The 23,671-nt window shown below is 50.6% G+C and overlaps 13 protein-coding genes across 13 annotated transcripts; 6 read left to right on the top strand and 7 right to left on the bottom strand.

Annotated features, from left to right (window-relative positions):
- Positions 1–53: 53 nt before the first annotated feature.
- Positions 54–479, top strand: N7477_006615 (pre-mRNA splicing factor; the record flags this gene model as incomplete). Its single annotated transcript, XM_056968278.1, has 1 exon — positions 54–479. One exon carries the CDS (start codon positions 54–56, stop codon positions 477–479), a length of 426 nt encoding a protein of 141 aa, XP_056821074.1.
- Positions 480–2,198: 1,719 nt separating this feature from the next.
- N7477_006614 (guanine nucleotide exchange factor SEC2) lies at positions 2,199–4,397 on the bottom strand (the record flags this gene model as incomplete). Its single annotated transcript, XM_056968277.1, has 2 exons — positions 2,199–3,779; positions 3,840–4,397. 2 exons carry the CDS (start codon positions 4,395–4,397, stop codon positions 2,199–2,201), a joined length of 2,139 nt encoding a protein of 712 aa, XP_056821073.1.
- Positions 4,398–6,059: 1,662 nt separating this feature from the next.
- Positions 6,060–6,699, top strand: N7477_006613 (DNA-binding protein; the record flags this gene model as incomplete). The annotated part of the gene is made up of 4 exons (XM_056968276.1): positions 6,060–6,083; positions 6,136–6,236; positions 6,293–6,303; positions 6,416–6,699. The coding sequence occupies 4 exons, from the start codon at positions 6,060–6,062 to the stop codon at positions 6,697–6,699; spliced, it is 420 nt and encodes a 139-aa protein (XP_056821072.1).
- Positions 6,700–6,896: 197 nt separating this feature from the next.
- On the bottom strand, positions 6,897–7,825 carry coq4 (ubiquinone biosynthesis protein COQ4; the record flags this gene model as incomplete). Its single annotated transcript, XM_056968275.1, has 2 exons — positions 6,897–7,546; positions 7,627–7,825. The coding sequence occupies 2 exons, from the start codon at positions 7,823–7,825 to the stop codon at positions 6,897–6,899; spliced, it is 849 nt and encodes a 282-aa protein (XP_056821071.1).
- Positions 7,826–8,142: 317 nt separating this feature from the next.
- Positions 8,143–9,640, top strand: N7477_006611 (uncharacterized protein; the record flags this gene model as incomplete). Its single annotated transcript, XM_056968274.1, has 5 exons — positions 8,143–8,286; positions 8,339–8,920; positions 8,985–9,102; positions 9,152–9,266; positions 9,319–9,640. The coding sequence occupies 5 exons, from the start codon at positions 8,143–8,145 to the stop codon at positions 9,638–9,640; spliced, it is 1,281 nt and encodes a 426-aa protein (XP_056821070.1).
- Positions 9,641–9,719: 79 nt separating this feature from the next.
- On the bottom strand, positions 9,720–10,940 carry N7477_006610 (ketopantoate reductase family protein; the record flags this gene model as incomplete). Its single annotated transcript, XM_056968273.1, has 1 exon — positions 9,720–10,940. The coding sequence occupies one exon, from the start codon at positions 10,938–10,940 to the stop codon at positions 9,720–9,722; it is 1,221 nt and encodes a 406-aa protein (XP_056821069.1).
- Positions 10,941–11,353: 413 nt separating this feature from the next.
- On the top strand, positions 11,354–12,189 carry N7477_006609 (Sas10/Utp3/C1D family protein; the record flags this gene model as incomplete). The annotated part of the gene is made up of 3 exons (XM_056968272.1): positions 11,354–11,534; positions 11,584–11,750; positions 11,800–12,189. The coding sequence occupies 3 exons, from the start codon at positions 11,354–11,356 to the stop codon at positions 12,187–12,189; spliced, it is 738 nt and encodes a 245-aa protein (XP_056821068.1).
- Positions 12,190–12,600: 411 nt separating this feature from the next.
- N7477_006608 (coiled-coil-helix-coiled-coil-helix domain-containing protein) lies at positions 12,601–13,258 on the top strand (the record flags this gene model as incomplete). The annotated part of the gene is made up of 3 exons (XM_056968271.1): positions 12,601–12,809; positions 12,912–13,161; positions 13,226–13,258. The coding sequence occupies 3 exons, from the start codon at positions 12,601–12,603 to the stop codon at positions 13,256–13,258; spliced, it is 492 nt and encodes a 163-aa protein (XP_056821067.1).
- Positions 13,259–13,503: 245 nt separating this feature from the next.
- N7477_006607 (cytochrome P450) lies at positions 13,504–15,225 on the bottom strand (the record flags this gene model as incomplete). Its single annotated transcript, XM_056968270.1, has 5 exons — positions 13,504–13,678; positions 13,733–13,899; positions 13,973–14,080; positions 14,133–14,971; positions 15,024–15,225. The coding sequence occupies 5 exons, from the start codon at positions 15,223–15,225 to the stop codon at positions 13,504–13,506; spliced, it is 1,491 nt and encodes a 496-aa protein (XP_056821066.1).
- A 767-nt stretch (positions 15,226–15,992) lies between these two features.
- On the bottom strand, positions 15,993–18,651 carry N7477_006606 (uncharacterized protein; the record flags this gene model as incomplete). Its single annotated transcript, XM_056968269.1, has 6 exons — positions 15,993–16,459; positions 16,810–17,153; positions 17,624–18,094; positions 18,154–18,164; positions 18,417–18,481; positions 18,600–18,651. Coding segments are annotated over 6 exons (1,410 nt in total), but the record flags the coding sequence as incomplete, so codon positions are not given.
- Positions 18,652–18,875: 224 nt separating this feature from the next.
- On the bottom strand, positions 18,876–20,408 carry N7477_006605 (uncharacterized protein; the record flags this gene model as incomplete). Its single annotated transcript, XM_056968268.1, has 7 exons — positions 18,876–18,917; positions 18,975–19,235; positions 19,261–19,431; positions 19,484–19,985; positions 20,041–20,159; positions 20,221–20,273; positions 20,330–20,408. The coding sequence occupies 7 exons, from the start codon at positions 20,406–20,408 to the stop codon at positions 18,876–18,878; spliced, it is 1,227 nt and encodes a 408-aa protein (XP_056821064.1).
- A 201-nt stretch (positions 20,409–20,609) lies between these two features.
- N7477_006604 (cytochrome oxidase assembly protein SHY1) lies at positions 20,610–21,461 on the top strand (the record flags this gene model as incomplete). The annotated part of the gene is made up of 2 exons (XM_056968267.1): positions 20,610–20,847; positions 20,941–21,461. The coding sequence occupies 2 exons, from the start codon at positions 20,610–20,612 to the stop codon at positions 21,459–21,461; spliced, it is 759 nt and encodes a 252-aa protein (XP_056821063.1).
- Positions 21,462–21,864: 403 nt separating this feature from the next.
- On the bottom strand, positions 21,865–23,493 carry N7477_006603 (uncharacterized protein; the record flags this gene model as incomplete). Its single annotated transcript, XM_056968266.1, has 5 exons — positions 21,865–21,964; positions 22,015–22,545; positions 22,607–23,021; positions 23,096–23,345; positions 23,446–23,493. 5 exons carry the CDS (start codon positions 23,491–23,493, stop codon positions 21,865–21,867), a joined length of 1,344 nt encoding a protein of 447 aa, XP_056821062.1.
- Positions 23,494–23,671: the final 178 nt, after the last annotated feature.

The following is a 23,671-nucleotide window of genomic DNA, read 5'->3' as shown; positions in this document are numbered from 1 at the left end:
GCAGCCCAGGCTCGCGTCGAGTCCCCCATCCCCGGCGCCCGGGCCAACCACCAATGCGCATCCGCTCAGACTACGTTCCCCGCGCGCAGGCTCGTCGTGCCCAAGCCGCCGGTGCAACAGCTCTCTGTCCGAACTGCCACCAACAAATCCCCGTCGCCGAGCTGGACCAGCACATGCGTATCGAGCTCCTGGACCCGCGATGGAAAGAGCAGCGTGCCAAAGCGGAGTCCCGCAGCGCCACAACCAACCTGTCAACTGTGGACGTGGTCAACAACCTCAAGCGCCTCGCCAGCCAAAGAAGCGACGTCTTCGACTCGTCCCTTACTCCTCTCGACCCCGAAGAAGATCGTCGCAAGCGCATGGCTACCGACAGTCCCGTGCAGCCTGGTCCCGCGATGGGGCCCGGCGGCGTACCTCTGCCTCAAAGCATGAATATCGAGGATCAGATCCGACACATTCATCAGCGTGCAAAGCAATAAACTATTCCCATGGACAGGCTGTGGCTTCAATGTCAGGAAAACCTTCACGTATCGGAGTTTAGGCGTGGGATATGGACGATGTCTTTTTGTATAATAGCCTTTCTCATTTCGAACGCCGCCGACTTATCCTGTCCTCTGACGGGTGCTTTCATTGTTTCCTTGTAGATGCGCCGTAATCTAGATATATGCATGCTGCTCCATTTAGATCAGGAATGGAGAATTTACTGCCTATGTTGGAAACATGGGTTGCATGGGTACTCTTGCGGAAGAAAAAGGTGGAAGAGAGTAGTGCAAGGGAGGAAGTTGGCTGGCTATATTTCCATGCGCTCCTATGGTATCCTTGGCTTCATCGGTAGGGAATGGATAAAAAAACTGTTTACTCAGGTAACCGGTGATCTGAATCTAGCCCTTGGAAGATTTACCTGAAGTAAAGATCGTGCTCCAGTCTCTCGGCCACTCCTTCCAGCGATGGTATAATCATCGACAATGGGTGAAATGCGCAAATCTACATGCTGGTGGCCGATCACTCAATATAGATAACCCCAAAGTCAGCACAATGGTAACATATGATTGTCCTGACTTTAAGCCATTGCTAAAGCTCCAATACAATCGCTATATGTCCCTGCTAAAGAGTTTGCAATTAGTGAAATATATTTATCGAGTTATGGTAGTCAAATCAGCCGGCGTAATGTCATGTCGCCCGTGGCCATACCTCTCCTGAGTCTTATTGTGGCTAGCACTGAACAGTGAAACAAAATTCCCAGCTGCGACGGCCATTTTTCTACAGAGGGACACAATTGTGGTATGAAGGGCTGCAAAAAGTATGCCGAAATGGCTAGTGTGCCTTTTGATAGTCGATCAAACAGCTTCAGACAGAAATAGGCGATCCAAGTATCTTTGATTTATCAGTCCAACATTCCAGCTCTCTGATATTCAAGATTACTTCAATCGGAAAACACCAAGCAAGCCAGACGACATTTATTGGCAGCTACCGGGAAAGGTGCTTCTTCTGCTTGTTTTCTGAGCTGTAGAAACGGGAATGATACAAAAGGCCATTATTACATACCTCTGCCCTGCTTGAAGTTTTTGGCAACCTTGAGGGCCCCAAAAATGAAAAGAGACAAAAAGGGTAAATTAGCTGAGTTGAAACACCGTCAAAGAGTTGACGTGACTTGAAAAAAGAATGACAGAAAGGTCTCCGCATAGGTCAAGTCAAGCTTTGTAGTATCAGGATGCCAGATAGCACAATAAGTATGGAAGGTCATCTAGTTTCATTGGCCATCTCAAAGGCTGCTATCTCATCCTCGTGAAAAATGATGCAGATTGAAAAACAGTGAAGCAAAAACAACCCCCAAAGTAAGCAAACACCCAAAGCCATCAATAGTGTATAGATATGCCTGGTCAAAACAAAGCAATGTGAAAGCAAAAAGGGTACAAATCAAGATGCCCGCCCCGAGAAAAGAGAAGCAAAGACATTATTAATATACATGAGGGTGAAGAGAATAGTAATAATACATGGAGGGTGTAAGCTGCTCGACGTTGGGGATATCGACGAAGGGGGGTGGACGGTGAAGGTGAATTAAAGGCCGTGTGCAGCGTGGTTTTCTATTAGTCTTGTCGAGGAAAATGCTTGAATGCGAAGGATTGATGAATGATGGAATGCGTCAGGCGTGAAACTCTGGAGGCCGTGGAGTCGTGGTCATGTGGCTTGAGACCACTTCAATTCGCTTCTTTTGACGCGAATTCGACACTGGAAGGGTCGTGAGAAGAGGGCTGTTCAGCACCAGACTCTCCAGTAGCAGGCCCCTCGATCTTGGGGGATTCGGTCATAGAATCTTCGGTGAGGTGCTCCCTGATGTCTGGGTTCTTAGCCACGGGAGTTTCCGGCATGGGTTCTTCGGTTTCGGGCTCTTCCGTCACAGGCGCTTCGGTGACGGGCTGCTCGTATTCGACTATGGGCTCCTCGGTCATACGCTCCATGTCGACAGAGACATTTGCGTTGGCTTCTTCGTAGACACTGACAGCGGAGTCAACGGATCCTCGTCTGCAATGTGTTTCATCTGCGGAAGCATCATCATCCCTATGTGGGAGATCGGGAGTGACAGGCTTAGCCATATCGAAAGAGCGTAGGGAGTGTCCTGCCATAGAAGATGATGTTTTCGGGCGAGATGCCTCGATTATGCGATTCATCTCCACGATTTCGGGCTCAATGAAGTTGTTGTCCATGGGATGTAAATATTTCTCTTGTGAAGCTTCCACTTGTGCGGAATGGGCTGTTCGGGCGAATTTCGGGACGATGCCTGCAGCGATTCGAGACCAGAACATGCGCTCCCTTAAATGAACGGTTTCTTCCCAAACATCCTTTTCTTCTTCCCTGTCAGCAGCGCGAACGTGTCCGTCTAAGATGAGACGCAGGTAGCCGGTAAACTCGCAGCAGGAACGGACCCTCTCCAGACACTGAATACACAAGGAGTACCGTTGGGCTGTTTCACTGTCCGATGTTCGGAAGCGGTGCGTTCTTTCGTTTTGGGCTCCCGGTCTGCGCTCGCCACACACTGAGCAAGGAAATTCGTACACTTTGGTTGCTGACGGCATAGGTTCCACGACAAGAGTGCCCTCACATATTCCACTCAGAACAGTCCGTCGTGTAAGCCATGAAATGCCCGGTGAGAGGTCAAGTCTGAGTGTAGGCTCAATGTCCTCCATTAACACACGTTTATAGAATCTCGTGTCTTTAAGAGGGATATGCGAGCCGGGTTGCGAAGATTGACTCCCGTTGGGAGAGTGTGTGAAGGCCTTGGTGGGCGAGGATGTGTTCGAGTTACCACCGCCAAATCCAGCCAAGCTCATCACATTCAAGCCCGCATACGAGCCGCTTCCGGCGCGGCTAGCAGGTTTCGAGCTCGCGCCTCGTGCGAGCACCAAAAGATCGCGAAAGTCATCGTATGCTGGCAAATCGGTGCGGCACACCATACGAATCATTTCGGGGAAATTGCATGACGGGCCAGGAGTTAATTCTTCGGCAATGCATGAAGCTGCTGAAATATCGACATCGTCAGACTCTTGTTTGGCTGAAGCCTGCAGTTGCGGAGGGTGGCCTGGGGACGGCGGTGCACTTGAGGCGTTGGTGCGGGCATCCACATCGTCTTTAGACAGGTGCATCCCTTGCATGACAGATTTGAGTTCCGCCAGCTGATCCTGATGAGATGCAAGGAGAGACTCAGTGTCTTTGATTTGCGAGCGCAGTTGCTCGTTCTTCTTCTCGACCGCTTCCCGGTCAATTTTAGCTGCAGCCACCATCTAAAACTAATGTCAGACCGGACCCAGCAGTTGACTGGGAGATGCAGAAAATTAACATACCTTGTTGGCTTCCTCGAAGAGATCAGCGGTCAGGGCCTCGAGCTCTTGCTCCATAGTCTTCGTGCCCTTTTCAGCCACGGCGCGTGCGGCCCTCTCCTCGGCAAGTGCAGCTTTCAATTGCATAATTTCACGATCAGAGTCGGATTTCTTGATGTAGACCTGCTCATCAATATCCCGACGATGTTTCTCATTTTGAAACTCCAAGGCTTTGATCTTGCTCTGAGCTGCCTCAAGCTCCTGTCGCGTTGCCACGAGGTTGTCATCCAAGGAGGTCTGATTGTTGATCGCTTGAATCAGTTTCACACTTAATGCCGCGACCTCATTGCTCAAGTCGGGGTGATGGGTCGATGACGTTGACGGTGAGACCTCCGTGCCGACAACCAAGCGTGGGTCCTGTAAGGTGTTGAAACTGTTTTCCTCGTACTTGGGATGGAACGTGGAATCGGATACAATTTCAGTGAGATTTGTTGTAGATTTCGCTTTGGTGACTGTTTTGTCTGGGGACAGAGTGCGATGCTCCGAAGAAAGAGACCGCTTATGAGCGTGACGCGGGATCATGGTGGACGAATTCGGCGGCCGTAAATTACTATGATGGTATGTTTGGAAGGCAATTAGACTATCCTTCATATTAGTGATGATCCGAGCTGAACTGGCGATTCCTTTTCCTCCGAGTACTTGAGGAAACTTACTCGGCCATGATGAGTGACGTAGACGGCGTAGAAGAAATGAGAGTTGGTGACCCGGTCCGTTGATTGCAGTTGGTTGCTTAAACCAATGATCATACCCCGGCAGACGCTGAACACCGAGCCTTTGGAGCCATTCACTCGAGGCAGCAAATGATCAGAGATTCCCCGCAAGCGATTCGGGGTTCGGGAGCTCTGGAGCGGCCCGAAAAAGGATGATCGGAAGGCGTCGAAGTATTATAGGAATCTAGTGAGGAGAAAAGACCGACGAGAAAGAATAGCATGCAAAAGAAAAGGCTCAGGTGGGTAACATCCACCAAAGTGCAAGAGACAAGAAGAGATCGGGGGGGGGGTTTCGCAGCGATGTTGGGAGGCGAACAAGCGCTTAGTCATGTCACACCGGAAGCGTGATCGAGTCGCGAGATAAGAACGTGCCGGTTCATTATAATTAATTCTATGATAATGTTTCGATTCTGCTATTCATTTGTTTTATTGCACAATCGTCCGTACTCAAGGCCAGTGTGTTCCCTCATGTCAGACTTTTTCTTCATGGTCATTTTGGGCTACCGCAACCTAAAGCGACCCACGTCTCCATGAAACTAGAGTAATAGTTCATCGCGACTAAGCCGGAATTGCCAGCCGATCAGCGCACTGTTCGTCAAGTCGGGTATTTTAGAAGATTTGATTTTTGTTGGCCGGCTGATGGCCTCGCCAGAATACGACCATGGTATATCAGTCTCAGGGAATTTGCCCCCCGCTTAAAGTAACCCTGGGAGGCGCAGGCAGCAGTTGCCCCTGGTATCGCGTAGATTTGCGCTAGTCATGGGAGATTGGACTAAGTATCTGACATGGACGCACACGCGCATGTCCGTATCAATTCCAGTTCACCGGTGGAATGCCCTGTTATGTCCGTAGTCCGTGCATGATTATCTGCTTTTGCTTGATGAATCTCTCGGGGATAAGTTTGCCGTGTAGCATGCCATGGTCCGACAAGGTGTCTTCGGGGCAGATTTGCTTAGATTGGACAAACATTGTGACTAATCGAGGAAAAAAGACCGTTATGCAGCCAGATCGAGAAGATAGCCTTTTTTTGATCTTATTTTGTCCCTTTTCCAAGGTATCCTATTGCTGGGAACTCTAGAGACCGCGGGGCCCCGCCCAGTATATGCCAGCAGCATTTCTGATTCAACATTTGCCTTTCATTCTCTGTGAACATAGAGTAATTTTCTAAGCTACCCAGGTTTATCCCCGCTGCTCTACTAATGACCGAGTCGTTTACTCGCCACAAGTATCTCAAGCTCTCATGAGAAACATCATGAGACATTCTATCATGCCAGGTCCAATTAGATCCCCCCCCAACTCCCATCCCCTTGATTGTTCACTCTGTTTAGTTTCTAGGAATGTCATGTATTCCCCCGCGTGGCAGCCTCAGGCGGAACAAGTGGGGTTACCGAATCAAACTTGACTAAGTTGCCTCACAAAGCGTTAACTCCCCTCTCTAACGTCACCGTTAAACATCGGCTCACGTGTATACAAGATGGCCGACGCAGAGCTCGAGGAGGTAGGTGGACCCCTCATGATCAAAGTCACCCACAGCTCACATCGGCAACCAGATCAGGCGAGCTCGCCTTGCGCAGCTGCAGCAACAGCAGGGTGCCCCGCGCGGAGGCCTTGTCCAGGGTGGAGGACAGGGTGGAAGCCAGGAAGAACAGAGGTAAGTGCGGGTTCTACTGGTTGGTGGACATGTCGGGACTAAGTGCTTTCTTCTAGACAAGCCGAATGTACGTGATTGTGCTCCCACGATTCGAGCCATGAACACCCCCGGTCCGCCGCACCATTTTTGAATATACCTTCGGAACATTCGCATTTGAACCTTCTGACAGATTCTTGCAGCGGAACGCCGCGCCGCCATTATGAACCAGATCCTCGACCCCGCCGCCGCGGACCGCCTAGGCCGCATTCGCCTCGTCAAGGAACAGCGCGCCACCGACATTGAGAACCGGTTGATCATGTTGGCCCAGACCGGCCAGCTGCGATCAAAGGTCACAGAGGAGCAGCTCAAGGAGCTTCTGAATGCCGTGGCCGAGAACCAGCGCAAGGAAGAGGAAGAGCAGAAGATCGTGATTAGTCGGCGCAAAGGCGGCTGGGATGATGACGATGACCTCCTCGACCTGTGAGGATAATATTGATACTCCTGGATTAGCTTTATATTTGCCATTTGGATACCTCGCCCGTCTGGCTTTCAAAATTTGATTTTCGGCGTTGCGGTCTGGCACGGCTTGCACCGCGGTTTTGCATTCGCATATGGGAATAGTCTTATACAATAATCGTACACGGAGAATCCAACCCCAAGGAAACCGAAAGGAAGAGCCCCTCAGCCTGATTTCTGCTTCAGTCGTTCTTTCTCTTCCTTCTGCTGCCTCCTAATCATCTTCCGAATGTCTCTGAGATCAGGCGGCTGCTCGATATTCAACTCCTTTCTCAACTCATCCACATCCTTCTCCAGCACCTCCTCCCAATAAACATTAATCAACTCCTTACTCGCCAGCCCACTTCGCACCGCCCACGGTAAATGCAACGACAAAAATCGTTCCTTCTCTGCCGGCTTCATTCTCACAAACGCAAACAAGCTCAATCCCGTCATCGGTAGCAATGTGTTCAGGAACTCCAGCGCCTTCAAAGCGAGTTCACCCTCCACGAAAATCGGCAGTCCCGTCACGGCATGGTAGAAATCGTGACACTCGCGGTACCGCTGCATGACATAGGCGCATTCTTCATCGTCGATGTACTGTACGTTGTCGCGCGTGTCCGGGGACACACCTTCACGGTCGAGCCATTTGGCGTATGTGCGGCCGACAGAGTTCTCGGGCAGAGAGCGGAGGCGGGTCATTGAAAGTGTTTCGGAAGTTATGCGTGGTCGGTCGCGGAGGATGCGGCGACCTGTTGGGTCGGAGAGCATAGCGTCGCGGAGTCGGTAGATGAAGAATGGAGTTGCGGTTGCTTCGCCGAGGGCTGCAATGAGGTCTGCTGCCTGTTAGGATCATTTGAGTAGCCAATAGAGCCCTGCGATGAAGCTGGAGCTTAAAGATCTTGTAAAGACGTACCTGCTCGTCGAGGATTGATCAATGAGCCAATTGCTGAACCCAAGGCGAGAGCACCGCGCTCAACGGTCGTCAATGGGACATGGCCGGGATAATTTGGCTTTGGACGGTTGAAGACGGAAAATGGCCGCACATAGCAAGCAGAGCATGGGCTTGTCATGTACCGGAGCGAGGACGCTCCCCGTCTACTTAAGACTGACATGATGTGTTAAGAATGGCGGAGTATACCCCAAGTAGAAGCAAGTCGTACGATCGGGAAAGACGGCGCGATTGGACCCTGCTCGCTGCCGTAGCGATAAGCGATTGGGTTATCGATAACTCCACAGCCGATGTTGATCGGCCTCAGTTTGAACGTGCGTCCAAGCTATACTTCTCGAGTCTATAATGGTCAATTGCTTGTCGAAAATCACCCAGAGAAACACAAGAATTATCCATTGCCTGTTTGTTACCCAAAGCCCCTGCATCCAGTACTTCACGCTAACAACCCGAAAGATCTACTGTCTCCAACACTCGTAAAAAATGTCGACCCCAACCTGGTGGCCTGGCGAAGACCACGCAGCCTTTACCGAATGGACCCTCGCCCAAGGTGTTATAGCAAATGGTGTAACTCCAGCTCGGTTTCCAGGTCGTGGACTAGGAATGATAGCTACCAGAGCAATCAAAGTAGGCGCTTTGCCTCTTCTCTTCATGCAACTGTGATACTGACCCTCTCCAGAGAGGCGAACCTGTGGTCCAAGTGCCTACAAATGTGATCCTGACAATAGATACCCTGCCAGACTCATTCCGGGCCCAATTCCCTGAAGGAACCCCCGTGCAGGCGATAATGGCCGCCTACCTCACGCATGGCAGCGAGGAAGAACTCTCCAAATACGCCTTATGGCGCAAAGCCTGGCCGTCTCGTCAAGACTTTGAAGATAGTCTGCCAATGCTATGGCCTACTGCTCTCGGCGGACTTGTCTGGCCAGATACCCCTGCAGGGTCAGACGCGCAGGCTAACGTCCTTCCGCCGTGTATCTCGGGACGGTGGAACACCATTCAGAAAGATCACAGCGTGAAGAAGTACGATACTGAGCATCAGAATCTTCTAGCGGGACAGCAACAGAGGCTGGGCAAGGCTTGGGCGGATGTGAAGGCTGTGCTGCCGGAGACGAATTGGAGAGATTTTTCGTATCATTGGCTTATTCTTAATACGAGGAGTTTCTATTGGGTTGGTCCAGATCAGGAGCCGCCGGAGGATCGGAATGATGCTATGGCTTTGTTGCCGTTTGCTGATTATTTCAATCACTCTGATGTTGAGGTTGGTTTTCCAAGGGTTTGGGGCTCGTGGTGTGACTTGGTTGCTAATATGCGGACGATTTTAGTGCGATGTCAAGTTTGATGCAGATGAGTATACGCTATGTGCCACAGAGGACTATGAGGCAGGAGATGAGGTCTACATGAGTTATGGGAGTCATCCAAATGATTTCCTATTGGCTGAATGTGAGTCCTACTCCGATCCATGAGCCATTGATTAAGCTAATGTGTCTAGATGGATTTTTCCTCGAGCAGAACGAATCAGACTGCGTCTACCTGGACGACATCATCTTCCGAGAAATCACTAGTCCGGACAAACGGGAAGAACTAGCCCTGAACCAATACTATGGGTATATTGATCTGTTATACAATGCGAGTATATTCAATGCTAATTATTTCCAGTAATTACCAAGTCACCTATCAAGGTGTTTGCTACCGCACCGAGGTGGCAGCGTGTTTAAAATACATGAACGAAGAGGACTGGCGGAACCACGTTCTCGACGGCTCCACCGAGGGGGTGGATGCAAAGTTGTCGGAGGACATCATCAAAGGATGGCTCCAGACATATTGCACAGAGGCAGACGCTGCCGTAAGTGCATTGCGCGCGGCAATGGAGTCCGATGCTGTGGTGCGGACGAATCACCAGAAGGCCGAAACGCTTTTGCGGCGGTGGGCACAGATCAAGGAAGTCTGTGAAAGTGCAGCTAAGGCGATTGATTTGTGAATTCCTTCCTCCCTGAATGTGTGCGGCGCTTTTCGAGGGCCGCCGAGATAGCAAAGAAGAATTGAGACGAAGTCTCAAACTAATTGTCTACTTGCGGGTCACCAGTGATAATGACGTTCTCAAAGTCAATAGGGATGGCGCTGTTGTCTCTGCGCATGGTGATAGCGAGCTTAGTCTGCACCATGTGTTTAACCATGTAGTTAAGTACACACTTCAGACCCAGCTCTTCGCCGCGGCGAACGATCCAGCCGTTGAAGAATTCAACATCTGTGACTTTGCCTTCGTAAATGTCCTGGAGCATGGCGCTGGTGTTTGGGGCCGTCTTCGCCATTATATAAGCGGTAAATCGACGTAGACGTTCTGGGGAGAATCGACTCTTGATACCTGGGATGCCCTGCAACTCCGGGAGAGCGCAGATCACACTCGATATTTCAAAAAGCAGCATCCGCGTGAGTCGGGTTGCGCTGAAGATGTACAGAAGCTCGCCATTCTGGCAGTCGTTGATTACTGTTAGCGGGCCGATGATGCATTCGGCGGCGTGCTTCTCCAAACGGTGCATGAGTAAACCCGAGGGGGTCTCCACCGTGGCAACTAATTGTGGCGTGAGAGTGAAGAGACGGAGAAGGTATTTCGTTGTAGGAGCCCAATGAGTATCTTTCTCTGCTTCGATCAAAGGAGTTTTCTCGGTGACCGCGGGGCTGAGGAGGAAAGTTCCAGGACTATTATGTGCGATGTGGAAAGGATGCAGCCTTGTGAGGTAATGGCTAAAAGCGGTTTCGATAAAATGCGGGCGATTGTTAGGATCCGGGAAAACCTCTTCATTGAGCCGACCGAGGAGTCCCATGCCAGTATGAACCAAGCAGATGGTTGAATTCGAGGTCAAGCGGTGCTTGAGAGCCTCGATGGCTTTTATTGTCATGTTGGCCTTGGTACAGACAAGCAAGCAGTCAATGTCGTCTTCTGTCGGACTTTCGAATTGGTCTTCTTCTTCTTCGGTAGTTCTTTTTCTGCCCTGGTTGCTCTTGACCTGTGTCGTGTCCACCTTGTACCATGCCGATTCAGAAAGCACTTCCGCGTCGAATCCGCCTCTAACTTCGTCCAGACCTTGGTGGTTGATAGCGAGAGAGTATTTCTTCTGTCGGAAATCTCTCAAGAGCTCTGTGTTATGAAGAAGGAGTGTAATGGGCGGCGGAGACTGTCGCGATGCGAGCGAGTGGGCAATGAACGTCCCTACATTTCCGAGGCCAACGACATGCACCCGCCCTGACATTTGGGGCGCCTCCTCCGTGTATTCTTTCATATTGTCCGCCCATGTTGACTGGAGCCGTGTTGTAGGTCCACAAATGACCTGCCATCGAGATTGACAGACGTCAATCAGTCCGCTCCGCCATAGCGGGCGGCGCGCGAATAGATGAAACACTTTTGAGGGTGTTCGGGGAAAAAGTCCCCCGGTGGACTGGAAATGAGGGCGCTGAGATGAGCACTCGGTTTCGGAGAGGATCGAAAGGACGACGAGACACTAAACCTGCATTAATATTGCGGTCACAAAGCACAGAAATATCTCAGAGTGCCTCAAACAAAAGCTTGAATCGCGCGCGAAATGTCGGATCTCAGGCGATGATGCGCGGCCAAAATCTCCACCGCCTGGTTACACCGCCTGCGTTGCACCGTCCTAATTTTTTCGTCAACTTCACATTTGCATTGCACATCACCATGGATACAACAGATTTACTTCCGCTGCTGGAGCAGCTTGACGACAATGTGGATGACCTGGAAGAGATTCTGCAGCCCTTTCTGGGCCAGTCCCTGTCCAAGGCTTCGAAAAACTTGCCGGTCATGGACAAGGCCAAACTTCACGTTCTGATCACCTACACCCTCGAATCACTCATTTTTTGTTCGTCTGGCTCTAGTTCAAAATTGGAACTCAGCTCACATTTTTCCAGCATACCTCCGACTCCACGGCGTCGATGCGAAACAGCACTCCGTCTTCCGCGAACTTACACGCGTGAAGCAATACTTTGATAAAATCAAGGACTTGGAAACCGAGCCCGAACAACGCACTATGACACTTGATAAGGCGGCTGCAGGACGTTTCATCAAGCACGGTCTTGTAAGTAAATCGTGTCTCGTGACTGAGACCTCAACTAATTTTTGTGAAGGCCGGCAACAACAAGATCGACTTGGAACTAGCCGAGAAGCAGGCAAAAGAGAGGGCTCGCGCTCAATTCAAGGCTGCCATGCTCGCAAAGAAGCAGGCTGCCGAGGCTCAGAGCGAGGATCCGTCCAGCGCAGCCCCATCTACTGCTCAATCTGGCGCCGACTCTGGCGACTCTGGCGACTCTGACGAGGATTTGAGCTCCGAGGCGGAAGCTGAGCTTGCCAAAGAGAAAGAAAAGAAGCAGGGTAAGATTGAAAAGGCCAATGCCCGAAACAAGAATGCGAAGGCCGCTCGGAAGCGACAAAAGCTCGACGTGGACGGGCGTAAAGACCGCAAGAAGGAGAGGCGGCAGAAGAAGGAGGATTTCCGCAAGAATCAGAAGAAACAATGATGCAGCTTTTTCCGCGAATTTCTTGTGGTCTGCTGTGAGCCTCCACTGTCGGAGCTTATAGTAGGACTTTGACTGAGACTACACCCCTTCTGCACGCATCACTACTTGTACATCAACGTCACTACGAATTTAGATACCCATCATCATGTCATCTGGAATGCAAAAGAATGAATAGAAACTCGATCACCATAAGTCCAAGTCGTGGTTGACTGCTCAATTTCTAAACTCCTGTAATGTCCGGTCCCACGTGACTCAATCACATCGCCAGCCAATTGATGCTCGTGGAATTTGCATGGCCTCGACTGACTCAGCTTTCTAGCTTCTTCTGTCTCCACTCGTCGGATATCTACTTTGACAGTCTTCTTTCCCCCCCCCTCAACTCACCACACCCTCACATACACATCCATCAAAATGCCTCGCCAACAACGTCGTGCCGCCCCTACCCCCGCGCGCAGCGCGCCCACTCGCCCTACCGCTGCCCCTGCCCGTCCCGCGGCCGCTCCCCAGCACCAACAGCAGGCACCTCACTCGACTGCCGCGGCTCCTCCCCAGCAGATGCATGCTCCTCCCCAGCAAAGCGCTGGCCCCGGCCTCTTCGGCCAGATGGCTTCCACTGCTGCGTAAGTCAAACTAAACTAAATTCCGAGCAAAGATCTCCGCATTTTCCCGAGAAAATCCGGGGTCTGAATTTTGCCTTGGACTCACCGCTAACTTTCTCACAGCGGTGTCGCTATCGGTTCTTCCGTCGGCCACGCCATCGGTGGTCTCTTCTCCGGTGGTGGCTCCAGTGCCCCCGCTGAGCCTCAGCAGGCCGCTCCCGCCCAGGCCATGGACAACGGTCTGTGGCAGGGCAGCGCCAACCAGGCGCAGTACGAGAACCCCGCTTGCGCCAACGACGTCCGCAACTTCCGCAACTGCATGGATGAGAACCAGGGCCAAATCAGCATTTGCGGTTGGTACCTTGACCAGCTGGTACGTACAGAGTCTTCGCCTCGGCAGATTTCTCGGTAATGGACTATTACTAACAACCAAACAGAAGGCTTGCCAGGCCGCCGCTAAGCCGTACTAAGCGCTTCTCAGTCGGTGGATGTCTGTCATTGTTTTTAATCGAACTCTCAATACATGGGTTGATCCTTAGGACAGCTCGGTGGGTGTAATCCTTTGCATCGCGACTTTGATATCGCGCTCTTGTACTCTATACCATCTCTCCTCGTCATTGAAATCAATCATCTCCGGGGTTTTACTCAAGCTGATGGCGCGTTCGTCTACTTGAGAGATACCAAAGAAAGACAACTCTCATCGTAGTTTTGGTCTTTATTCGTAGACAATCCCTGTAACAACAGCCTCCACCTCAAGTAAATCCTTGTTCTCGGGCACACCTAAAATCATGTCTCGCGTCACTTGGATGTCTTCCCAAGAAGTCCGCATCTCTAAATCTATGCGTCGTGCCAAGGTCGCAAACATAAGATATAGTTCCGCATAGGCGAGACTAACATATTGCCACTTGTTAGTAGATCATTAGCAATGATCTTCCGATACTGACTTCATGCCTAGACATATTCTAGACCCTTTCGTGAACGGCACCAAAAATCGATCAAGTCTCTCGCCCTTCTGCGAGGATTCCAACCACCGGTCCGGATTGAATGTATTTGGTTCTGGGAAGACATCGGGATCCATATGCACAAAGTAGATTGACCGGCTGACTGGGGTCTGCGTAATGTCTCAGCAACGCTCATATTGAAAATAAATAGTCAAAGTAAAAAAGGCAAGAAATGCATCTTACTCCAGGTGGAATAGTGAATTTCTTGTATGTCCGAGTTATTTGGAGCCACGCGTGGAAACCGAAGGGTTGCAGGTGTGCGAGCCGGAGTGATTCGTTGATCACAGCAGTCTCAAGAAAGTCAGCTTTCCTAAGAAATCAAAAAATTGTTCAACATACGTACCAAATACGGTAATTTCTCCAACTGGCCCCAGGATGCCTTACTAGTAGGCTCTGGCATCACCGTCCTCAACTCGTCCCGTAGACGCTGCACCATCGTCTCATCTCTATAAAGATGAAACGAGCCCACAGCCAAGACCCTCGCAGTCGTCTCCGTCCCCGCACCCATAATCGTCATAGCCTCGTTCTTCAATCTAATCGGCGTTCTCTCTTCCGCCGGTAGCGATGGGTCACTTAAAGCATGAAAAATGGTCCCTGTATGCTGTTTCCCGGCATTCTGCAATGCATAGACACTCTGCTCCTTTAGCTTTCGCTCCATGTCATAGTATCCCTTGTACATCGGCTGCAGCCAGAAAATAAACCAAGGCATAGATTCCAACAGGTTCACGAGAACCGGAAAGAACCTCATAAAATGACAAAAGACGCTAGCGCCAGTCACAGCATCCCGGAATTCGTTCTTCATATCTTCCTTCTCAAGCATACCGGGGCTCTCCCCGTAGGTATAGTGATAAATGACGTCGCCGATCAATACCGAAAATAGTGCGTCCGTCTTGATGATCGTGCCGTCGATTTTCGCTTGCTCGAGGCGTTTCACGGCTTTATCGACTTTGTCTTGAACAATGTATTCGATTTTCACCACGGTCTGTTTGGAAAAGAAGGGGTTCACGATCCCGCGTCGGAATCGATGGAGGTTGTGGTCTATGGTTGCAAAGGACGAGCCTGGGGATGGGGCGACATTCACGATGAATGGGTCTTTTTCCTGGATGCCGTTGCTGTAGATTCCTGAGAAATAGGAAGGGTCTTTGATGTGGATTTCTCGGGGGTTGATGCGTACTATCGGTCCTGTAGAAAGTATTAGCTAGATTTCGGGTATGGATCACAAGTGATAGTTTACCGTAGACCTCGTGCATTCTCTGAATCTCCCATATAAATTTCCCGCTCTTGATACAGTCGAAATAGAACTCATAGATGTGCGTAGCGGCTGCTAGCTTTGGCCCGGGAAAGTTACGCAGCGGGTGGAAGAAGAGGTTGTAGATACTTGCCGATATAAGGTAGCCGACGGCCAAAGCTAATAAACCAAGAACAACACGCTCCATGTCGCGAGCCACAATGTTCGAGGATCGCTCTGGAAAAGTACAAGTCAAGCACAGGACTTTCGTAATAAGCAAAGGCTGAGTCTGAGCAGATTGTCACCGCTTCCCCGCCATTACATCGAGATGCAGAGGTGCGGTGATACAAAGCGGGAGGGCACCGAAGTCACATATTCGCATTAGTCGGCAGTCACGCATGTAAGATGTGTATTCTCACGCTGAGTAGAAAACTCATCTGCAGCTAATGTTCACCAAATCTAGCGATGATAGTTCCTCGCCAATCAAGGCTGCTTGCGAGTGAAGGGGGCTTTTATTAGCAAGAAATGACCCTGGGTATGTCTTTGGTACCATGCATGCAAGGCTGTAGTGTTCAAGTCCTCTATCCCGATTCCTATCTGTTCGCTGCTACAGTAACTAGAAGAGCGGGGGAGTTGTTGCTAGCAATGAATGAAACTTAGGGCATAGGGAATTCTTGTCCTCAGCTTCCTGTATTTTGTACACAACTTCATTTGGAATCAACGACTGATACTTAGGGGAGCATGAATACTAGTTCTCTGCTCCACGTATTATGCATGCAGGCCTGGTAGCACCATCAGGCTTCCATTCTCGTATTCTGTTGGCCGACATTGTGCTCTGAAATTGACGAGCTAGAGCATTTATCGAGGGAATACTCTGGATTCGATAGAATTTGGAAGACCGACCCGTCGGCTATTGAAGAGAGACGATAGGTAGTGGATATTTATTTACATGAAATGGCCTAAGTCCAGGAAAAACTAGATATTTGACTCCATCCATCCTAACCATGGCTGGGAATAGAACAAGTCCCGAGACATATCATTATTCCATGCACCCCCGGTGGCTAGATTTTCAAGATTTGGGCCCTCTGGCCCACCCCCTTGGATTTGATCGAACGTTGGGGCAACGGAAATATCATGCTGCGGATGGATTTCTGCCCCTATGCCCACCTGGTCGGGTTGTGTGGTACTTAGAATGCCGGTAGGCATCGCGGGAGATGAGGTGCTGAAGAGAGGCTGTGGCGAGCACGTTGGATGGTGATTGCGGATAAGGGCACTGCAAAGATGCAAGAAGGTGGAGAAGAGTTTGTACAACTTGGCGGTCGGAGGATGTGTATCCACAAAGCGGAGAAGGGCTTCGGTGTTGGCAGACATCAATGAATAATCTTCAGGGTCGGACGTTTGAACCACGTTGCAGAATAGAACAAAGAAAGGCGTCAGAGGGCCTATGAGTATAGTCCTCTGGACGTCAGAACAATCAGCTAAAAATAAAGTATAATAAGAGGCTCACCAAGTCAGGTAAATTGGGTATATTTAAAAGAATTGGCAGAAATAAAATAGTTCTTCTGCAACAGTTGAAGTGATCGAAGTGCCTTCCTAGCATACAGAAGATATTCCTTCTGAACGAATGGAGCTCGAATAGTCTGCGTGGAGCGAAGTATGGTAGTCATCATCGTATAATAGTGAAAGTCAATAGCTGACCATTCGTACTCCATATGACTGAAAGATGGGTTGACCCGTTGCTGTATATTTAATCATTAGCTGCAGGGAGTTAGCAATCTTGATAGAGACATACTTTCTGGTACTCTGAACATGGTTTGGACAAGCTCATCGATGGTATTGCGTTGGTCTGTATCATTGGACGATCCTGGCTTCAAAGCAAGGCTTAGCGTAACATCCTGGATCTGTGCGAGCTCAACAACGGCTTTCATGATGGCACTAAGTGGAATATGCTGATCCAAATGGATTAGATCGGCTGGTTTCAATTTTAATTCTGGGAGGGACGGCGGCCGCAGAAGGAGTGAGCTGAGATGCTTATCAAATTGATAACATGTGAAGATAACTCCGTGGATCTGAGATTCGGCACTGCCAGACGGACTGAGACCGTCCCACGTATGGTAGTTGAGCGAAACCAAGATCCTTGATGCAAAAGAAGTTAGTGTCCAGCATTGGCACATGTCTCCCTGGGATTGCATGAGCGCTGCCTGGGTAAATCAGCGTTGGCACTCATAGGCCTCTCCAATCCGGTGATTGTTCTAGACGCACCCCAGATAATAACGCTTGTAGCAGAGATAAGCTTGGGGCAGTCAACATATTGATCTTTGCCAGTGCCGCAAGTGCCGTGGCCTCATATTGCTTTTTGGATGACCGCAAGAGATCTTGAAGGTGGATGCGTTTACCTAATTCAGCCTCAGCCAACCTAGCAACCATCAGGGCGGCTTTCGTTTATACCACAACTCGGTAATGGATCAGAGTAGTTTCATCTTCCGATCCTTGCACAAGAGCGAAACACATATTTTCCAATGTCTGCGGGGAGATATGGTCGGGCCAGTGAGACCGATTCGGAGCACCACAATTGATGCCCGGCCCTAGAAATGAGCAATTCTCACCCACTTTGCTTCTGTGGAGTAGATATCAACTCACCCATAGTCAACATATAGCATAGCTCGGGTTGAAACTCCGCCAACGGCTCAACATCGAGCCCAGCGCGATCAAATCGATCAGATCTCGGCAGGTTTGCAGTACTGGAGATTTGATCAACGAGACGGTGTGCCGATTCCAGCACGGTGTACCTGTCTTGAAAGAGCTCTTTGTTTGACTCGGGCTCTTGCTGTAAAAACACTTTGGCCTCTGAGGTCTGATGATTTAATGCAGCGGGAGTCGCTGATTCCGACACGGCTGGACGCCCGACAGCATTAGACGAGTCTCTGGCAATAGCCTCCTTCTGCTTGGCAGAGGATGTTGTGCTATATTGGTCACTCTCGGTGCCAGCTTTGAATGCTGGAACTGACCCCTGGCATTGCTGCACAGAAGCGGCAGTGCGCTCAAGTTCGGACAGTCTGTCTGCCAAGCTTAAGAGCCTTGATATTCGTCAACACTTTCCTCTCACCTTTATTAAACACATCCTGTCAGAACTTACCTGGGGTCTCTCTGAGGCCTTAGTCTAGGTCGCTTTCGATGACATTCAGATCTGGCGTCTGTGCAATTCATACACGGGTCCTGTCGATCGCACTTGATCTATGGAAGATGTCAATGTCTATGGAAGATGTCAATGATCTTATTGATTCGGAAACGGACTTAATTTAATAGAGAATCAAACCTTTCTTGTATAACATAAGTTGCATTGTCCAATTCGTTTAGCTTTGCTCACATAAAACGGGCTAACGGGGCCTAAGGACGTACCGCAGGCGCCTCGGAGTCACTAGCGTTGTTCGACATAAGAAAAGCATCTAGAAGACCCAAGGAGGCTAGAATCGAGAGCAATGTACCATGTGGATACTGAGTGCGATCGTCAGAATAAGAGTCAAAGTGTACCAGTGTACAAAGAGGCTCCAGACCCGTTGATTACCAACGGGTCCCACTTACGTGTGAAGACTTTCCGGTCCGAACCAAAAAGGAAGGCGTTCGTCCGGTTTCCATTCACAGCATCCGTCAAGGGATCGCAGATCCACTAGCGCTAGTGATGATCATCGGATCAGATCTACAATTTCGCTTCAATGTCACTTTCTTAATATCAATGTATGTTGAAGGTTCTGATGCAATAAAGTACATTGCTTGTTGGAGTATCAATCGCACGCTGCAACAAAACGTCGAATTACACAAATGAGTGTGCTGGAAGCGATAGGAATATATAATAACCAACTAATTATCCTTGTCCTCTTTGTTCCGTGGTTCAAAGTTCAACTGTGAATGTCATCAGTCAGTGCATTGAAATTGTGCGATCCACCCAAAACCACATACCTGGTTTCCGTTGTAGAACTGACTATCGCCCCGTTCAGTCTGCTGGTCCCGCAGCGTGCGAATATTCATTCCGGTTGGGCGTGGTCGCTGAGCATGCTGACCCGGCGGAGGAGGAGCAGGTTGCACCTCGCTCGCTGGTGCACTGGATCCGTATCCAAGGATTGAGCCTACAATACCTGTAGCGGTACTGGCAACACCTGATACCACATTATACACCGCAGAGATCCCCCCGCGCGGGCAATGAGCCAGCTGACGCGTAAGCTGTCGTGTATGTCTGCACAGGAACCATGACGAGAGTTGCAGTAGAGCCCAGACTCAATTCCTGCAGTGTCTGCGATTCCTCGGCAACAGAGAGGGTCCGATTTGGAAGAGGCGTCAAGATGTGTTTGAGGTTGTATGGGCGGTTGTCATCCCCCATTTCTCCATCTAACCAGGGACGAACATCACCGCGGATAGTCTGTGTGGGCGTGAAGCTAGAGTCGAATCGAGCGGCCGTCAAACAGTCGCACCTGGAGTCGATACTGGCTTGGAGGTCCACGAGGAACTGGTATCTGTCGCTTTGGCTCTTCGACTGCAGGTGGTGGCTTCTTATTTGCCTTCATTTGGGATTTCTGTACTGGTGCCGCTGGTTGCTTGCCCTTCGATTTCTCTCTCGGACTATCTTTCAGTGGCTGCTGCTTCAGCGGTTCCGATTTCTCTGAAGGCTTCTGTGCTGAGGGACCGCTCATTCTTGTGCTCGCTTGGGATGGGTGTTGGGCAAATATTTGGGAATCGCTTGGGCAATGACGGGCTTGTTGTCTTGATGGGGTATTGGAGGCAATGGATGTCACAGGCGCGTCAGCATTTGAATTAGCCATGGTTGTAGTGTTGCTATTCGTAGGTACAGGACTGCTCTGTTGTGACTGCTGAGTTTTAAGGATGTCTCGACCACCTTCCAAGACTGCGATTAGGCGACGCTTCAATTCGTCTTTCGAAACCTCGGGCGTTAGGTACTCTTGCAGCGTGCCATTCCTGCGAGGTGAAACAATCAGCTCAGAGCCCACGGGCGAACCAGCATGAGACGGACTTAATGACAACAACCGTCGGAAACTTTGCTATGGGACAGAAAGTGGTCAAGAAACCGGCTTCTTGGGTCCCAGCAGCCAGGCGCAAAATGACCGCTTTGGCGTCGAGGACCGGTGCAACCTACAGACGATTAGCAACTACCCAGTCATCACAACGGATGATCAATCGCAAACAAACATACCTCATCACCAGTAAGATACTCCTCCTCCCATGTTGAGCTCAGTTGCTCGTCGTCTGCACATTGGACTCGATTAGATGGCACGTTGACTTGGTGCGGGGAGACCACCGACCTCGGACAAAGCACACCACAGCCTTGGCCTCTCGCACAGCGAGGGCAATACCATCCTGAAGAGATCCTTGAAAGAACATCGTTACGATCGCATTCTCGTCAAGAGGGTAGCAGATCGAATGTGAGAGTAAAGAAAGCAGTGGTTAGCAGAAGGCGACGTATACTGCGGAGAAACAGTTCGGGGAAGAGCGTGACCGCCTACGGAGCGAGTCCGCTCCCAAAATCCCAACTGCCGCATAACAACACTTTTCTCCAAACAGCTCCTCACAGCACCATTCACTATGCGGCCGCTTCTCTCAGTCCTGAGAAGCACATCAGAGGCGTGGTCTGTGACATTCCGCGCTGTCCGAACCTTGAACCCGAAGAACCTCGATTCCATCTGCTCCAGATGCCGGCTACAACAAAAGCGCCAGTTCACGCAGTCACGCCGCTTGACTGACCAGAATGCCTTCAGCGTGGATCACCCGGCTAAGTTGGTTCGTGTGAACCAGAAGCATGGACCTGGTTTGATCATCCTTGGTTCGTGATTACCCAATATACTATCTCGTCCGATAAACTACAACTGACCTGCAATTCAATAGCTCTGATCCCAATCATTGCCTTCGGCCTCAGGATCCTGGCAGGTCCAGCGTCTCGATCGGAAGACAAAGATGATCGCCAAATTCGAAGACCGTTTGACGAGACCACCACTTCCCCTGCCGCCGCGAATCGACCCTGAGGCTATCTCTGAATTCGATTACCGTCGTGTCTATGCCACTGGCACCCTTCGCCACGATAAGGAGATGCTGGTTGGACCTCGTATGAACGAGGGTGAGGACGGATACCTCGTCGTGACTCCGCTTGAGCGCGAAGGTCAGAGCACGGTTCTCGTGAACCGGGGCTGGATTTCTAGAAAGCTGGCAAACCAGAAGGATCGACCGGAGGGTATCAAGAATGAGGTTGTTACGGTGGAGGGGCTGCTCCGGGAGCCATGGAAGAAGAATATGTTCACGCCGGATAACAAACCGGAGGAGGGCAAGTTCTATTTCCCGGACATTCAGCAGATGGCAGACTTGAGTGGAAGTCAACCTGTTTGGATTGAGGAGACTATGGGTATGATCTATTGCCTGATATATGGGTCTGGACGCGGCTGACTTATTCCCTCGCAGTGCCTGATCTTGTTGAGTCATATAATCGCGAGGCGAAGGGTATTCCCCATTGGTCGTGCGGCCGAGGTCAACTTGAGGAACAACCACGCACAATACATCTTCACCTGGTAAGTTCCTCCCGATGGGCTCATGGGCCGAGTCGGCCTCCTTGTGCCAGTCGTGACCCCCGGAAATGTGAACCATTCGCTCATGTTCCACCTAGGTACGGCCTATCCTTGGCCACGTCGATCATGCTGTGGATGGTGGTGCGGAAGAAGCCAAGCAGCGAGGCCATGCGCCGGGTCCGCCAGAATCGCAACTGGTAGTCGGGCTTCAAGCCACTTCGTTTGTGCATTTTTCTTGGATGTTTGGAGTTTTGTTTGGTTGATTCGATTGTCGTTCAGATCATTCACGGAGGCATAGCCAGTCTCATATCCTGCTGAAGCTCCTTGGGCAAATGCTTCTGAGCCAGGGAAAACATTGTTGTCGTACTGTTGATGTGCCGTTGCCTGTGGTAGTCAGCAAACCGTTCCATGAATGTACATGCAGCAGAACTAACCTTCTCATGAGCGTTGAGACGTCGCTCTCGTCAATAGTTTTGCGTCCAGCGTGCTTTGAATAAGCAGCCAAATCCTGGCTGACCTGTTCGAAGTACCATGAAGACGCCTGTTCGATTGCAGCCATTGCAGCCTTGTTGATCTTCGCTTTTGATCCACCTTTTGTATGCGCGAAGCGAGTGGCCAGCTTCTTGACTACTCCCGCGGGCATGTTTGGAACCGGAATTCCGTGTCTGGAAAGCTTCTTTTGCTTGGTCTGCACCGGAGCACCCTCATCCCGCAGGCCTCCTCCAACAATTCCCGGGCTTTGGCTCGGGGACGCCAGTGGAGCTAAGTCGAGGCCAAATCCAAATCCGCCAGCAACATCATCGTCATTGTCTGATGGTGGTGTTCCAGGAAGTGGCTGTATGTCGCCTGTGGTCAACTCGAATCCCTCAGCTTCGCCGACTTGTTCATCCATGGGATCTTCAAATGCACCCGCATCTGGAGATGGAATATCGAAAACAAAGCGGTCCAGGTTCTCCGTTTCTCCACTATGTGTATTATATTAGCCCACTTTGTACCATAGCCATACCCGATATCTTGATTACCCACCCTTGATCGAAGTCGCCTCCACTGAATATCGTATTGTCAGCTGCCTCATCGCCGCCGAAAAGTCCCGTTTGTTCGCCCGCATCAGAATCGCTGTCTAAATGACCTCGGAAATTCTCACTCAATCTCCCAGCTTGACTGTACATTGATAATCGTTGCTGGTCTTTTATACTCGTCTCTCTCATCGGGTATTCGACGGATCGGTAGGTGATATCATCGTCAAAGGCAGCCGACATTCGCGGCGGCGGAGTCGGGTCATCACTTCCTTCCTCCGACCCCTGGATCGGCAGAGAAAGTCGCGGTGGCGTGTTTTCCGGCTCGTTGTCTAACTCCTCGAATTCGTCTATAGGATCATTCTCCGCGGGCTGCGGCGCATCCTGGGGTGAGGATTGTATAGGTCTTGAGACGGGAGCCAGTGCTACACGATTTCAACATTAGCTTCACTTCAGCTTTAAGAGTCATATTCCCGGAATAGGCCTGGCTTGATTTTACCTTTCCCAAGGTTTCTGAGTATGTCAAATGTAGTCTCCCGCTGTATGCGACCGCTTCGGCGGCGATCGCGACCTGGGGTATTTGCAGCTCGCTGCTGTCGAGCGCGAAGCCCATATGGCGTTGACGGGGCGGCTGATGCTCTCGCCCGGGGCGTGAACCTCGAAGCTGAACGTTGGCCAGATGGGGTCGTGGTGGTGACGAGTCTACTCGGCGTAAGTGGGTAGCGCGTATGACTTGGAAGGCGTTGGAGCTGCAAATGAAGATGATCAGTAGGGTTATTGGAGAGCGCTCCGCATTGAGTTACTTCCTCCTGTGGATGTTGTTTCTCCAGATGGAGTACTTGTCCCGACATCCGAATTGCGCAGTGACCGGCGGTCACGCGCTCTCGGGGTAGACATTTCGTGAGCTCAAATACGAGCTGTAGCTATAGCATCAGACTCGAAAGATAGACGTGCACTTGGATCATCCAAAATTAATCGAAATGTGGAAGGTCCAGTGTTGGAACGAATGTTTGCGAAGCGCGTCTCCGAATAACATTGCGGGCCTGCGCGTGGTTGGTTCCAGTTATCGATAAGA

The sequence above is a fragment of the Penicillium maclennaniae genome (genome assembly GCF_028827695.1).
Source record: "Penicillium maclennaniae strain IBT 15551 chromosome Unknown utg000006l:1.0-2513246.0:1.0-2515036.0, whole genome shotgun sequence".
Taxonomy (NCBI): domain Eukaryota; kingdom Fungi; phylum Ascomycota; class Eurotiomycetes; order Eurotiales; family Aspergillaceae; genus Penicillium; species Penicillium maclennaniae.
Note: the sequence above shows the minus strand (reverse complement) of the source record. Positions and strands in the feature narration are given on the sequence as shown.